Source organism: Athene noctua, chromosome 1 (assembly GCF_965140245.1).
Source record: "Athene noctua chromosome 1, bAthNoc1.hap1.1, whole genome shotgun sequence".
Taxonomy (NCBI): Eukaryota; Metazoa; Chordata; class Aves; order Strigiformes; family Strigidae; genus Athene; species Athene noctua.
In genome coordinates this window covers 165,454,408-165,471,185 of record NC_134037.1, presented here as the reverse complement: position 1 = coordinate 165,471,185, position 16,778 = coordinate 165,454,408, and the positions used below count along the sequence as shown (strand labels likewise).

At 43.6% G+C, this 16,778-nt stretch overlaps 1 protein-coding gene across 4 annotated transcripts; it reads right to left on the bottom strand.

Annotated features, from left to right (window-relative positions):
* Positions 1-285: 285 nt before the first annotated feature.
* On the bottom strand, positions 286-15,817 carry B3GALT5 (beta-1,3-galactosyltransferase 5). 4 transcript variants are annotated; one of them, XR_012633489.1, is made up of 5 exons: positions 15,257-15,817; positions 8,704-8,855; positions 5,143-5,332; positions 3,182-4,714; positions 286-2,562 (listed from the first exon to the last, which is right to left on the bottom strand). XR_012633489.1 is itself a non-coding variant. In XM_074903965.1 (4 exons), exons 3-4 carry the CDS (start codon positions 5,311-5,313, stop codon positions 3,758-3,760), a joined length of 1,128 nt encoding a protein of 375 aa, XP_074760066.1. In that variant the 5' UTR covers positions 5,314-5,332; positions 8,704-8,855; positions 15,257-15,817; the 3' UTR covers positions 286-3,757. The 4 variants fall into 4 exon arrangements, 3 of the variants coding, with proteins under 3 accessions (XP_074760066.1, XP_074760088.1, XP_074760080.1); XM_074903965.1 differs by having other exon boundaries at positions 286-4,714; XM_074903987.1 differs by lacking the exon at positions 5,143-5,332 and adding an exon at positions 5,383-6,580 and having other exon boundaries at positions 286-4,714; positions 15,257-15,815.
* Between the last annotated feature and the right edge of the window lie 961 nt (positions 15,818-16,778).

Genomic DNA, 16,778 nt, shown 5'->3' with positions numbered 1-16,778 from the left:
GATTCACTTTTTAGAGTAACTTTTCAAAGCTATTCATAAAAATCTGGTTTAATGATCATTTGACCTAGAAAGCATAAAAATGTTAGGATAATGCACTACTTCTACAGATAAACTGCCCCCAAATTGCCCAAATTCTTTTATTAGCCTATACAAAATTTTAAAAATAAGTATATATACACCGCAGTATTATGATTACAGTTCTAGTTATATTTCCAATCTTTTTGTGATGTCTTTCATAGGAAAATACACATAATTTGGCAACTAATACTGTTTTGATTGTGTTAAAAGTCATGATCCAAGGCCTAAGCTGCAAAAACTAATTTCATTTAGCTGATACATATAAACTGACTAGCACGGTGGCTTTGTTTAAATAAATGAATTTGACTTACATGCAATCATTTACTTTTCTTAAATCACATTTTCCAGCAGGATAACCTTGTATTTTAAGTAATTAATTATTCATTTACTGTATTCTTATTCAAAGCCTACTGAATGGAGAGAATTATGAAATTAATTTCAAATTTATGTGAGCACAAAGAAAATCATATGTTGAGAAAAATAATGTGCAGTAACATAAAGCATACACTTGGGAAGATAATTTGCAAAAAGGAAAGGAACAGGCTATCTGAATCCATAACATTTCAACCTGTACTCATTTGCACCTCATCAGAGATTTAGCAGTGATAACCCAAATGCTTCAGATAGATAGGCAGGCCATTAGATGCTTAACAACATGGGGACAAAATATTTTGAATGCAGTAATAAAGAGAGGCATCTTGCACGGGTCACCTGAAATTACAAATAGACTCCCTGGAAAGGGTATCCAGAATGGGATGATTTCTTAAAACATGCCTGAGAACCTCATTTCTAATGGCATGGTAGCTATGAATTTAGCCCCCAAAAATATAGTGGTAGCATCTGCAAATGTGATTAACAGAGAATAGCACCATCTTCTCAGTTAGTAACTATATTCAAGTAATTAGGAACAGTCCTGAACTAAAATAAAAGCCACAGTCAAGAAGTCTAGCAGAACTTGGCCTTCAAGGGTAGCTTTTTTTATGATGATACAAAGCCACAAACTGCTCAGGTAAGACGTATTTTAATGCCACTCACAAGCAGCAGTCATTCAGGGAAACAACCCAAAATACTGTCTCCTTAATGGGAGACTTTCCCTTTGGCCATGAACTCAGCCTGACAGAAGAAGAGCAGCTGCACCATCCCAGGAGCCAGGTGCCACCAAACTTCTTGGATGTCAACACCTAGTGGAGATGAACAAGTCAACACATCCATATGTAAATTAATAGCTATTCTGCCAAGATACAGGCTCCCTGGGACTGTGCGGTTGGACCGGTCCTGCCAGCTGGGATAAAGTTGGCACCAGGCACAGAGGTGGAAGTGAGACCCACAAAGGACTGCAGAATTATTTATCTAAGAACAAGAAGAGGCCGGGATGAACATTATGCTGTCCAAACTCACAGACCCTCTAGCCCACAAGAGAGGGAGCTAGGCAAGAGGCCAGGAAGCATTCCTTTATGTGCAGCATTTTTCCATAAATTAAAGCAGTAGCCAGCTTGCACCTTGGGTACAATAGCAGTGAATGGCAAAAAGACATTTCTGCAGGTTACATGGAAAGAATAGAGATTAAAATGCTGTTCCTAGGCTTTAGCAGTCTGACCCATTGCACCTAGTGAAGGCAACTGCAAAAGTAAGTGTGCTACAGCAGGGCTTTGAATCCAAGGGCAGATACACCCGTAAAGTTGGGATGGGAGGGGGAGAGATGCTGTTCAATCCGTAGCTGGGCTGCCCACCCCCTGGCATAGGGTACACACTAGGGAAAGGCAAACACCTCCTTGGCCACCCACCCAACCACCTGGATAGCCATATCCCCGAAGACACCATATACATAGCCATTTTCTGAGTGGGAAACTTAAAATAAAGAAGATTGTTCTTCTACCAAACAAATAAACACTATTTCTTTCATCATCGGTTGTCAAAAATAAGTGCATGACCTCAGGTTACTCTACATCAGAAGAAAATAAATAATATATTATTACCATTATTAAACACTTTTCAGGATGAGGGATATTCCTGCCAAAAATATCCTGTCCTTCAGACACATCAAGTAGAAAGAGTCATTTGGACAGTCCTCATAAACTTCAATTAAAAAAAAGAAAAACTAAAAATAAATAACCCCAAAGCAATAAAATATTTTTGCCTGTCTTTCTATCATGTGTTTTACCACATTCAGTATACATCCCCATCCCCAGGGACTTGCCCTGCCATCCCGGGGCAATGGTTCCTTGTGCCCTGGTTCCCCTCACTGGGTCTGATCCTGACCCCCATCTGTCATCACCAGGGCCCAGCCATCGCTGGCTTGACCTCAGACCTACCTCATCACCATGATACTGACTTATGATCGGGATACTTGGTTGGACCTGGCCACCATCGGTGGGTCTGTCCTGCTCCCTCATGTGGGTGTGTGGGGCTGAGCCCCGCCGGCTGTCGGATCCCCTCAGCTCCTGGCTCATCTTCCCATGGGAGCAGCCCCGCTTTTACTGCTCTCTGAAAAAAACATTTCACACATAGTGTAGGTATTCAATACTTCTTTTCTGGTAAAACTGACCTTTTCTTTGCGTGAAAGTAAATCAAATAGGAGTAATGCATAAGGCATGATTTTAAGAACGCCTTTCTCCCCCTCCATAGCCCAAATGTATTTTTCATAGCATCTACTGTAAAGACTCAATTCCTTATCTCTGAAATCTATAAACATCCTAGTGATTTCATGAGTCTTTGCTTGATAATGAAATCAGAAATGAGGCTCACAGCCTGTATGATTACTTGGGCGCATTTTCCCACTAGGTCTTGGTTAAAAGAGAAAAATCCTCCTGACTTCTCCCTTACACACTCAGTTCCTCACAGGGAAAGATGTCTAAATCAGATGCACTGTTTAGCTCACTGTAAGTGACTCTAGTTTAGCTTTGGCAAGCCATTTACAGTAGCTTTCAAGCTATCAAAGTGAGACACAAATGCAAAAGACGTCTCCGGGGTCTATTTAATAGAAAGACCAGGACACCCTCCACTGAGCATGGATCCGGCTCTACCACGTATCATTTTCAGCAGGAGGCGCATATAGGGAAACAGATGCAGTAGCCTTACACATTTACCAGGTGACATGAAGTACCTAAGGTTGTCACAGGAGTGCCGCAGGGGCAAATTCTTCCATCTCTGTAAGAAAATGTGTGTAGACTGAAGGAGGGATCTGTGCCAGTACACAGGTCTGCCCACACAGAGCTGACTGCAAGGGCAGGGCTGCAGTTCCCTCTGCCAGGAGGGGAACGTCCTGACAGCTACAAACGCCTTTTCTTAAATGCCTGCACAGATGGGTGCAAATGCAGTAATCTATCAAGGGGGATCAGGAAGAAGGTGTAAATTTTCTTCTCTGTACAAAAGTATTTTAACTTTTAGTTTGGCACTGCAGAAATGTTCCCAGTCCTGCAGCAGCAAGATTTGGAGGTCAGGTTTGCAGTCCTGCATCTTTCAGAAAAATAATTGTAACTTGTGTAGAGAAGGAATGCAAAGAGGTGGAAGTGAGTGGGAGAGAAAGAGGCTTGCCTGTTCTTGGACAGAAACAGATTAAAATAACCATTAAAAAATTCTTCAGTGTGATGGATCTAGAGTTAATTGGAGTTTTGCTGGAGTCAAGAGCAGCCCTGTAAATGTAAAGCATTTCAGTTTGTTAATTCAAGCAGGGAAGGTGCTAGAGCACTCCTCCGTGATTTTCTGTCACTAAGTGATTCCAGTAGCTCAGCTGCTCAGATGGTTCTACTTCGTGGCACATCACAATTTTCTTAAAGCGAGAAACAGAGAACCTAATCCTTTCTGGAAAAAACGTCTGCTCTGAATGAAGTTCCTCCAGACGAATTTTTAATTTGGCAAGGCACAGTCCTATGAATACATCCTCCAGCTTAATGAACGAAACTCTCTCTGAAATGTTATAGATCTGACTAGCAACATCGGTGGATAAAACATAGCCAGTCCCAGAACAAAACGGTGGGTAGGTCTTTCCCGGATACTCTTCTCTACTCACATACCACTTACTCCCTCTTCTCCGTATGGGGTACTCGTGCAGCTTTAAAAAGCCTGTGAAGAATCTAGTGGTCCTCTTTTTCCTTAGAAGAAGCTCAGTGAGGTAAAAAACATTGACAAACACATCTGTATCAGTTTTCATCACAAAGCTGGACTGGTAACAAAATCTGTGAATCCATTCCATTCCCATCATGGTCTTCAAAGTCAAATTGTAGTAAGTGTCGGTAAAATTCTTTTGAATAATGTCTTTGTACTTTTGGCTTTCAGCAGCGATATCAGCCTGCTGGCTGAGATTCACAGTGCTTCCCAGGAGGAAATATGTCACCAGGCGCTTGCCGGCAACTGTTCTCTCCTTCCCCCAGGTTTGCCGGATGGCCATCCTGGCATCTACATGGTGGTATGAGGATGTCACGAGCAGGATGAGGAAAGGTGGGTTCTTATGGCAGTCTATATCCGGGAGCTGCGAGAAGTTGCCTCCAATTCTCCTAAAAGTCTCTATGGGGAATATATAATCATGGCTGTTTTCACAGAAGATACAGAATTCAGTCAAATTGCTGTAAAAAACCCAGAAACTAGCACAGCTGAGTCCTACAAGGCAAACAAACAGCCTGAATTTTCTGAAATCCATCTGAAAGAAACAAGAAGGAACAGCACATTAAAAAAAAAAAAAAAATCTAGTTCCTTTCAGTGCTGCATACCAAACTCGCTGCATAGGGATTTAAAGCCAGGTCATCTCTAATTGAAAGCTACCTATTTCAGGGCACTCACCCACACACATTTCTCTTAGTATCATTCCCACAAAATGTTCTGCTGGCAATCAAATTCACAGTCGTGCTTACTTGAACTTGCTCCCCAAGTCAGCATATCCTCAGAAATCCACACAGGCATGTCCACTGATACCAAGTTACCCTGACTGATGCCTCCTCCCCATTTTCAGTGTCTTACAAACCATGACTTAGACCCATCAGGGCTTTAACAAGACAGAGAGTGCAGAAGCAGCAGATACGTGCCCATGCCAGATGAGAGAGAATAACAGTAATAGGTATTTTTAAATACCATGTTTCTCCATTTGTTTGAAAAGTGCCTGTGTCCCAGAGCCAGCAAGTGCTGTCCAACTGGCAGACCCAGCCAGGTTCCTCCCATCTTCATCTTCTTTGCATCCTGTGGGCCTCTTGCACTGACCCAGAAATTGCTCCCAATCTTTTTGCTGGAGGAGCCATGAATCATGTATTTGATGTTGGGTCAGCTGCTCAGGAAAATAAAACAACATTGGGTCAGATTATTTGGATGTTTCACCTTTTGCTGAGTTTAAGCGGCTCACTAGGACATGCTGAGGTGAGAAGGGGGTTGTCCATACTCCTATCTTCTTTTTAGGTGAAAAAGATCCAAACAATAACAATGTTAGTTCATTCGTCCTTGTAACAGATTAATGTGCTGCATATCTGGTTAAAAATTAATGTAAATTTTGAGAGAGAGAAGAATTATCAAAGTAGACCCATGCCAAAAAGAAATTATTCATCTCCATAAATTATCCTGGTGAGAAGAGTATAATGCTTCAGATACTTATTCCATTAACCCACAGGCCCAACTACTAGTTTAGAGCACTAGGATGTGGAAATTTTTACTGGGGGGAAGGGCATTCCCTTCCTCTTCCTCCCTTCTTAACAAAGAATTGCATTTGGCTTCCCATCTAAAAATACAGCAAACTAAATTTACAGTCACCAGAGCTGTAGATTTGATCTCTGCCTTCCGACCAGGAATGTTCTGCATAGACTCCTCAAAACCACGTAAGTGCCCTCCTTTTGCCCAAATTCCCCTTTCCAAGCAATGAAAAGGTTTTGCGTTGCAGGCTTAAGTTCATTTAAAAGTCCAGCTGGGTGTTCCCGGGACCGAATTCAGCTCATTTTACCCGTAAGAATAGTCCCATTAATTTCAGATGGTATTCTCACAAGCATGAAACAAGTAGAACTGGAGTCCTGGTTTACTGAAATTCCTCCCACAGTGAAATGCATTTTTGCAATGATTCACTAATGAATTTTGAAAATATTTCAAAAGTTCACATTTCTTCTGGCATTTATATAAAAATTATCTTTATCTTTAAATAGAGTATTCCTCAGATCTGTTTTTTGTTGTATGTATAGCTCGCGGTAGTCTTGTGATTAACATAAAAATTGCTTTAATATAAATGTAAAATTGTGTCAGAATATACATATGCATACATATATATATACACACACACAGAGACACACATGCAAAAGATTATACAAAAATCTGCTCTGCATCTGTTCTCATGTTCTTCAGTGGCCTGGGAGGAAGCACATGAATATCCTGAAAATAGTGTTTTCAGGAAAGGATGACGTTCTGAGGTTGACAACAGAGCTGCAGAAGAAGTTTTCTCCTGTCGCCAGCTCTCACGAGACTGTTCGAGGGTCTGACATCTCTCTGTCACAGGAATTCCAGAACATGTACAAACAGAAGTTCTTCAAATACTGAACTGAGAAAGTAATTGAGAGCAATTTTCTATTGAAACCCGTTAAAACCTTTTCAGAAATACTCAAGAACAAGAAACCATGATGTAATATACTCACTTTACCAGATTTCAGTAGAATTAGACTGTTGTGACTTGACCATATTTACTTCTTACTTATTTCTGGGTTTGGACACTGGTAACAAATCTCAAAAAAACTTTTGTAAGTCCCTGTTCTGGATGTTTGGGAGAGAGCCTCCCAACGTAAGTTCTGGCACGTATTTACCATACTGCCTATCCAGAGACAGACCGTCTTCCTTTTTCTGTCCATGTATAAAGCAGCATACCTTATACAGATATATAAACACACACACACATGCAATGCAAACATTTGTAAATTTATGTAAATTGTAAAACATATTTTATAAATTTTGCAAATCACACATATGTACATGTACCATTTCATAGCAGGTCCCTCCCTGCTGCCAACGCATAGGCAGTGGCCTTGACAAGAAAGGAACACTTCCCGGAGCAAAGTCTCATTTGGTTCTGACTGTGTGAAAACTGGAAAATACTAGCTTTTGTCATTAATCACCAAAAAAGCAAGTTCAAGCTTATCTCAAACTATCATATCTTTTCTCAAACTAAAAATTTGCAATTACCCATAGCGGTATTTGCAGAGGGGGTTATGGAGAGGGCTTGCGAGGGACCAAGATCACACCAGTAGCACCTTGTGTGTTCCCAGTTTGGTGTCTCAGCTCTCTCTGCCTCCCCAGCCGTGTGTAGGAGGGAGCCATCCAGATAACATGCTGCACCCTGCTCTGGGGACTCGCCCCAGCTGCATCTCCTCACTGTGACCCCCAGCCCTGCAGAGCCATGCAAGCCTCCGAACCAGGTGCGGTGGAAGAGTCTCAGCCTCCGTATCTGTACAGGACGGTACCCTGTCTTCTGTTGCAATCCCATTTCTTCCTTGTTTCACTCTTGCAATAGTCTTTCCCCAGGATAGCACCAGTTCCCCAAACTCCCCGCTGCAGGTAAACTTCACAAACACATGGGAGTGCACACAGGTGTCTCACCTGATGGCCCTGCCTTTAATATTCCCCCTTGGAGCCCAAGAAGAAAAGTTGCCCCAGATGCCCCCGAGGCCAGCAGTAGCCTGTGGTAGAAGGGGGAGGGGGCTGTTGGAAAAGTTTCATTTGCGCAAGTACAGCCTTGGTGTCCCAAGGACCCAAGCTTGGCGACACATTACGAGGTTGGCATTTACTGAAAGAACACTAAGGGAAAGAAAGGGTGGCAGAGAGACAACCAGCTTCCTCTTACTGAGGCCATTTCTCTTTTAAAACTGTAATTTTCATTCTTGTTTTCAGGTGAATAGGGAAAATTTTTAAAGTTAAAAACGTTTTATATTAACAGAGGTAGGTCGGTTCCTTGGACCGCTTAAGTTGCTGTATCAGGGAATTAAATCTCCCTGGTATTGGCTCCTTACCCCTGGGATCCTGAGCCCCATCCCATCCCTCACGCCACTTGCAAAGAGCAGGTTTGGATTTGTGGGTGAAGCAGATGCTCTGTCTCCCCCACTGCCTGGGAGAACTGCTGTATACGGCAAACGTATGAAGAACCACTGCTTCTGTTATGTTTCAGCAGGACAACATGGCTGCGACTGCATTTAAAAAAACTGTCACCATCCAAACTAACGTATCTTGCTCTACAGCAGAGATACAGGCATCGGTGAGGTGTGACAAGACCTGTGGTTTCTAAATTATCTGTCACTGCATCTTTCCTCCTTTGCCTGCATCTGACAAAAAATATAGTCTGTGATTCAAGATTTCCAGCCTGCGTCACATATCTCCATGGAACAGTCCTGGAGATGTTAAAAAGAAGGGAACAATAAATCTACAGGAGGGGGTCCAGAAAGCAATGGAGACTTACGAGGAACCATTTTCTGGAGGTCATTTTGAACAGCATCCAGTCTTTTTGCATCAAAACAAATCTTTCCAGTTTTATAGAAAATCCTTTTGCATGACATTATAATTGATTTGTTCTCTCTGATCTGAGTCAGAAAATGCAGTTTGTAATTATCTCAAAGCCTTTTCCAGCTCCTATTGTTCCAACTGCAAAATATTTTATGTAGGGCAATGCCCAAAACTTACCTGCTTCGTGTCTTAGAGAGCTGTTGGTTTAAACTGACCGGTGCAGTGTTCCATGGCTCTGCACAGATCCAAAGGAGGTTTGTACAAAAGCCTGAGACCCAAGAAGCAATGGGCTACAGGAGCCTGCAGTCCAGCACTCCTCTCGCACATGCCTGAAATGAACACATGAAGAAAAGCAGAAGATAGTAGTTAAGGTCTGTGATCCAAATCAGTCAAGCTGCAGCCCTCTACTTTTCAAGTACCTATTTCCACCAGCTACATGAACTTCCTCCTGTGTTCTGCCATGGTTCTAAAGTCTCTTTGTTCATATCACTGACCCTTGTGTAACTCCTTTGTGTTGCACAGTGACAGGGCCATGATAACTCCTGTGATGAAGCCTAGTTATTCCATCAAAATTAAACTGACACCTCCTTTAGGTCTGTTAATGAGTACAATTATCTAAACGGCACCAAGAGATCAAGACTATATGCCATATAGATCAGGAAAAGCAATCTGGCCCAAGGCAGAGAGAGGTAAGTAGGTCTAGAGTCCTCCTGAGAAACAGATTCAAAATATCAATTTAAAGAAATAAAGTTTTCTTAATTTTTCTGGGGCAAAGCTACAGTCATGCCACTGAGTTCAGTGGATGATCGGCATTGGCTTTGCTCCGAGGCCACACACATCAGCCAGGGAATGACCCAAACTGCAAACAAGCAAAGTGCTTTTGACCATTTGCAAGAATCCCCACTTTGTAAACAGAGACACAAGCATCTGTGACAAGGCAGACACAAAAGCAGAGACATGATTTAAGTGTGTAAACAGGAGTTACAACCTCAAATACTGCACAGGTAAAGTCGTCAGCAATATTCCCATTTTCCTTTCCTAATAATCAAAAGTAACATGTGCCCTGGTATAAGTACTAATAATACCTGTTAACTTTTGATTTTCCTCAGAATAAAGCCTCTAAACTGTTTTTTCAGGAGCTCAGCAGGACATGAAGAGGGATTAAACACACATAGATAATAAGTAAATGCCAAGTACAGCAGGAAACATTTATTTTTTCCTAAATGCAAGCATTTCAGAGGAGCAGAGGCCAGCTTGGAGCTCTCAGAGATGATGTCTCTGGCAAGGCAGTGGGTTCAGCCGTGGCCAGGCCACTGTTTTTACAGGGAGACACGTGAGTAGCTGGGTTTCCCCCTTAGCCTGAGCTCAGAAGTCAGGGAAGGATGACCAGGTGCCTCTGGCCCAACAGTTTTCCACTGTCCCCCAACTCCCGGAGCAGGATGCTGCCCAGTGCCTACCAGACCTTGTCAGGAACAGCAGCGCCTGCTCAGGTCCCATGCAGGACTATGATGGTGGTGGTGAACCTCCACTCGAAATAAAGGGTTGCATGGGGAGAGACTATCCTGCCTCATCCCCTGGGAGCACTGGCTGTCTCCTCCTGCCCTGTGTGCTCAGTGGCAGCATCCTGCAGAGCCTCCTGAGCCGGTGGTGCTATTTCCAGCTGAAAGAACTGCACGCAAACAGCCACCGAGGTGATGAGGCTAAATGTCTCCTTCCTGGCACCTTAAAATGTCACTTTTCAGAGGGAGGTTTTTATAGTAACATGTATTAACAATGTCCTCACCCAAACCAAACGTCAAGACTGGCAGGCAGGAAGGATGGAAACCTGAAAAGGGTACAGGACAAGGGAAAAACTTTTTCTGCCACCCTCGCTGCCAGACCACGGAAACCCTTTTTCCCTCTGCTACCTCTCACCTGCCTCTGCTATCAGGATTGTCTCTCCTTTTCAGTCCATCAGTGAGTCAAAGCAAGACATTGTTCCTCTGCTTCACACATGCCAGTTTCTATCATTTAAACGCTGAGTTGCTAGGCACTTTACTTACAGACAAATAATCTCGGTTTTTCTTTCTTTTTTTTCTCTTTATTTTTGTAATTTTTTGTCTCTTTGTTTTTGGTTTGGTTTTAGGTTTGGTTCGGTTTGGTTTGTGGGTTTTTTTTCAATGCTGCTGGGGTTTGGGGGTGAGCTTTCCCAGTTCCTCTCCAGATATCTCCGCCCTACCCCAGCCTGCCATGGTGTGGTGTGCATGGGGAGAGGGGGTCTGAGGGATGGGTGCTTTTGATGCTTAAAATAAGCCTCTGGTTCTTCAGAAAGGCCACAGTGTTTTACGGCCGGGAGCTGACTCTGGGGAGCGGGTGAGCCATTCGCCCACAGTCACTGAACCGGGGCAGGAATCCCCATCTCCAAACCCTAAGCAATCAATTAGACAACAGATAGAAAAGGAGCATTATTGTTACTGATTTGCAAATGCTACTATGTTGCCTGGCTTATGCTCTGTCCATTATGTTACTAATACCCATTTAGCTGATTGACCACGAAACTTTAACAGCAGATTAAATCTTCTTTGAAGAAGGTTGGGCTGGTTTCATTCACCACTTTGGATTTTAATAAGGAAAAAAAAAAAAAAAAAGGAAAGGAAAAAAATAGTTACAAGAAAAAAACAAAGGATGAAGAGTAGAAACAAGTCAAGTTGTGAATTTAATTTTTTTCTAGGGAAACAAACCGTATTAGGATGATATGTTAAATTCCAGATTAATATTAATCCCAATGAAATACCATGCACATATACATAACACAGATGTATACAGATATATGCACACAACTCTATTGTTTTTAGCAGCTTGACTAACACAGCCTAAACACTGGTCTAGTTATAATCAGCAAAGAAACTTTTTTCCCAGCAATCAAAGAAAAACCATGACCAAAAAAAACCATATAAATTGGTTAAAATTCAGTAACTGAGTAAGAGTCCCTGGAAGTTTCACTCCCATGCATCAGATCTCCTCCCATGGAGCTATGACAGTTTCAGAAGAACCAGCTGACACACTGTAACTCCTTAACCTTATCTCTTCAAAGAAAGATTTCCACCATTTCCTCCTCCAAATTATGTTTTCTGTATTATACAGGGTAATGTACTGGTGGTTAGACACAGTACCAGCATATGCATATAAACATACGATGAACACGGCAGCTTTCTCAGAGGCAATGCACAGGCATAGGAGGTTTGCATGCAACATTCACCCATTTTAAAAGTGCATCTTTATTATTACAAGGGAAGGAACCAACATTTCTAGGTCCCATCCACAAACCCAGAACCTTTACGGTTCAGATACAGAAGTGTCACTTCGGGTGTGGAGATTTCAACTACTATAATAGTTGCAATGGCCCAGACCAGAGGTCCATGTGGTCTCCAGATTCTGCCTCTGAGACTACCCAGGTGGCCGATGCCTAAACGAGAATAAAGATCACGGTGAGAAGGCATTTGTGGCACAGTGATCTTCTGAATAAGAGGCTGCATCTTCCTCTTTATTAAAAAATCATCAAGAGACATTAGTTCTTGATGCACCTTGATCTCATCTACCCAGCCACAACCACTTGTTCATGACATTCATGACATGGAAAAGCCAAACAGCACCCTCAGACCACAATGCAGTTTTGCTCTCAAAACCAGCAAAAAGTCTGGCAGGAGGTGGAGCTGCTCCCATAATGTCACAAGAAAGAAGTGCTGCATCTGAAGAGTCAAAGAGAAATATATTTCCAGGGACTTTAGCCAAGTCAAGAAAGCTTACTTCTATTTTAAAATATCATTTTGTTTTTCCAAGCTGCCTGTAAAATTCTCTTGATGAATCCTGGCCCTAAAAAGCCCACCAAAATGTCGGCTTGGATATTTGTTAAGGCCAGATCCCTTTGCCAGGAAGGAGAAAAATGTTGCAGTGGGGGCTGTTAGGCACCCTGTTGCAAAGTTCATGCTACCGACAAAGAGAAACTGTACAGGCCAGCCATTACAGTCCAGCCCCCCGTGCAGGTGCTTTTAGTCCTTTTTAGGAGCGTATTTGGACAGTTTTAACTTAATCCACTTCCACAGGCAATCCAAACACAGCTGGAAGGTAAAAAGCAAAGAGGCATCCTCGCTCACAGGCAGAGAAAACAGCAGTGCCTCTGGGGCGCTCCCTCCTTGTTCTCCCAGAAGGACCTTTTCTCATCTTAGTAGTATTTTTTTCCAAACATTCAGCCTAAAAGTCTTCTCTTTCTGTTTCTGTCTTTCCTTCACCTGCTGTGAACCAAACGTCGCTTTCTGGGTTTCTCTTCAATTCTAATCAACTTGCTTCTTCTAATGCTCCCTCTATTCCTACAATGCTCCCATCTTCCATTTATCACTGATGCTAATGACCATATTTAAACTTTTTTTTTAAGAATTGCCTCATGAATCAGCAATTTTACTACAATTACTATTTTACTTGCTATATTCCAAACTCCAGATCTCACCAAATATTAGCAATTGTCCATGATGGGATGAATCAGAGCAGCCTTCTCACTCTGTATAAAACTCTGTGGTTCACTGTGCTGAATAAAAACAAAATCCAGCTCACATCCACCCTCTTATCTTCGTAAACAAATAAAGTAATGAGGAAAATTCTTCTTTATGCTCTTGCTGTCAATACGAGGACTCCAAAAGTCTCGTTCTCCAACCCATAGAAGCACCATTCTTCAAAAATTTTATGTATGTGTCTGTGTCACCCAAAACAAATTATTTATTGCGCCTTCATTTACAAGTAGTGCTACACATTGCATTTTTCATCTTAATGAAAAAGAAAAATAAACCTGAAAATGGTATTTCAGACAGCAATCTCAAGATACATGAAGTAAGAAGTAAAAGAGCACTGCAGAGAAGAGATAGCTGTGCAGATTGTACAAAAAATGTTCAAAGCAGAAAAATTACCAATAAAGACATTCCAATGTCACTCTCAAATTTTTCATAAAGACAGTACTGCTCAGCCCTGCCAGTATCACTGTAGGATGAGGGCTGGTCAGGATGCTACCTTTCAGATGTTTTTTTCCCCGACTTTAATCTGCGGCAGCACTTGCACAGAGTAGGTGAGCCTGGTGCTCGTGCTGTTTTGTGCCCTTTCATTTCATGCTGCTTCATGGCACAGTTGGTTTTTCGTGTTCGGAGCTTTATTCTTCCCCTATCAATACAACAGTTGAACTAAGTCTTTGCATTCACATGTCTATTAAAGAAGCAACCTGGTACTTTTGGAGGGTAATGTTCCTGGGTATCATACAGGTTCCACCCAGGGCAGAGACAGCCCAGGGACAGCCATTCGGGCTCCCTTCACCACCCCAGCCCTGTGCCAAATGCTAAACTTGAGGGACAATGTCCAGCTCCTCTTTGGATTAGCAGGGCCAAGGCAGAAAGCAGAGGAACAGAGGAAGTCCCACTGTGGTGTGCTTATGCTGGCAAATGCTTTGTAAATAACTACTTGGCTTTAAAAGTGCTGATTATACACAGTAATGTTTGCAGGATCAGGCCCAACGGCTGCTTTCTTAATGACTTAGCTGTACTTCATGGATCTTTTTCTTTTTAAGCATTTTATCCAAGGTCTCAGCAAACACTCAGGACAGTGAAGAAAACATTGGCCTGTATTTGTCCTAACTGATCCTGGTCTTTATTGGGGGACAGGTTCACAGGCTTCCAAAATGTTTCCCCATGTTAAAACACACACTAAACCTCTGACAAACAAGATTACTTGTACATTCTTATAGGTACATTCTTATCATGAAATCAGTCTACTCCTTATGCCATTTAGCACAATGTACCTCATCGCCTGTTTTACCAGAAGGTGGGCATTGCAGTCCAGAGCCCTCAAACTCCACATGCCATGGAGCCACACGCTGCTTGTCTTGGGCGAGTGACTTCCCTGGTGTAATGGTTTAATCTTAGCCAGCAACTAAGCACCAAACAGCCACTCGCTCACTCCTCTCACAGTGGGATGGGAGAGACAATCAGAAGAGTAAAAGTGAGAAAACTCATGTGTTGAGATAAATACAGTTTAATAAGTAAAGCAAAGGCCACACACACAAGCAAAGCTAAACAAGGAATTCATTCACCACTTCCCATGGGCAGGCAGGTGCTCAGCCATCTCCAGGGAAGCAGGGCTCCATCATGCGTAACAGTCACTTGAGAAGACAAACGCCATCACTCTGAACATTCCCCCCCCTTTCCTTCTTCTTCCCCAGCTTAATATGCTTAGCATGATGTCCTATGATATGGAATATCCCTTTGGCCAGTTGGGGTCAGCTGTCCTGGCTGTGTCCTCTCCCAGCTTCTTGTGCACCCTCTGCTCACTGGCAGGGCAGGATGAGCAGCTGAAGAGTCCTTGACTTAATGTAAACACTGCTTAGCAACAACTAAAACATCAGTGTGTTACCAACATTATCCTCATCCTAAATCCGAAATACAGCACTATGCCAGCTCCTAGGAAGAAAATTAACTCTATCCCAGCTGAAACCAGGACACATGGATAGGGACGTCTGGACTTTGATCCTGGTCTTCGAAGCTGGGTCACACCTGCTGCCCCCTCTTGTCTTACCCTCCTAACACAGCCGCGGCAGTCAGCGAGTTTTGGAAAGTCAGTGACGCAGGTCCAGGGGCACATCCGTGGGCAAACGGACTCCCCTGCCCGCGGTCATACCTGCAGTTGGAGTTACGGAAAGAAACGGGCACCTCCTCACCTCAGACGCCTGCAGTGCATCCTCCGGCGGCTCTGGCCATGTTGCGCGGGAGCTGCAGCGAGCGGGAGGGCTGCCCTTCCCACCGGCGGGGCGACGGCTACAGTTTGTGAAGTCTCCCTGATCCCCCTGCAGCCCAGCCATCCCGAGCGAGGCGGTGCATCATCGTCTGTGTCTCCGGAGCGAGAAGCGAGGGAAGGCAGCGATGCGGCAGCGGTAACCTGAGCTCCCTGCCTGTCTCTTCCCTCTCTCCCTCCCTCCCTCCCTCCCTGCCTCCCTCCCTCTCCCTGCCTCCCTCGCTCTCTCCCGTAGCTAACAGACCAACTGTGCCGCGGCAGTTCCATTGGCAGGGAAGGGAAAGTTAGGAACTGTCTACAGATGTTTTTAGTTCGGATATTTTGCATGGAAAGGGGGAGGCAATGACCTCCCCGGCACAGGAGCAGTGCTCACAGAGCTGGAAATCATGTCAGAGCAGAGCCAGCCCTTCACAGTGCTGGGAAAGTTTGGCTCTGCACCCCCAGTTATGATACTGCCTTGATTTGCACAGTGGGAGAGAAATCTCCCTCTGCTAAGAAGGCTGCATTGAGGCACCCTCGGAGTCATGGCATTTTCCCTGATGAGGAGTGTCAACCTGTTGAAAAGGGCAAAGGGGAGCAAACACCACTCTGCGCACGCCCCCGGGTAGCAGCATTGTCAGGGTGGCAGCACCCGTCTCCCAGTCCTCCAACTGCGCTCTCTGCCCGGTCACTTCATCACCCTTCTCCTCAGATCTCTGTGTTTGCTCGACCCCTGACACTTCGCTGTTTGGCCACCAGCTCGGATGCAGGACAGTGCTCAGCCCTGAGCATAGTCAAGCCTTTGCTTTAGGGCTGGTCTGAGTCCATGGGAGACATCCGACCCCCTTCCAGGGCCACTTTCAACACTTCTTGGTGCAAGTGGAGAAGTGCAGCATTTCTACCTTTGTATACAGGCAAACTGTCCCCTGGTGATAGCAATCAATGACAGTTTCACATGACAACAATTATTGAAGCAAATGGCCTTGGGGAAATACATTTCTTTCCTAAGGGGTGCAAGCTCAAGGAGAAAAGGGTACTTCCAAATAAATGTTATGGATAAAGCAGATCATCTAATAGTAAAATACCCACTAACAATTTGGGGAGTTTGAATTTCTAGCAAGAAATATTTGCTTTGATTTGTCATTGTCATTTTTGAAACAAGTTGTTCTAGCACAGCATAAAAAACAAGAGACGAATCAATCACTATGGCTGCTGGCAGCTCCCTTTCTCCTCCCCCTCCACTCCAGGGCTAGAGATGGATAGATGTAGTAAAGAAGGCATACAAAACACTGTTTGCTTGTTGTAGTTTGCAAGAGAAATACAAGTAAGAATAGAGGTTCAGATCCACTTCCAGATTTGCTGCAGAGAGGACTGCTCCAAAAAGCATGGGGGGGTTGCTTTTTTTTTTTTTTTTAAGGCAAAAAAACAAACCCAGGTAGCTTGTTTCCTCTGAAGTGGAGGTGTTAGCT

Bases quoted from the DNA above. Each gene is read 5' to 3' on its own strand.
- B3GALT5 (XM_074903965.1), bottom strand. From the start codon at position 5,313: ATGATTCATGGCTCCTCCAGCAAAAAGATTGGGAGCAATTTCTGGGTC. The intron at 4,715-5,142 runs GTATTTAAAAAT...TGTTTCTTTCAG, and splicing joins CAAACAAATGGAGAAACATG to ATGGATTTCAGAAAATTCAG.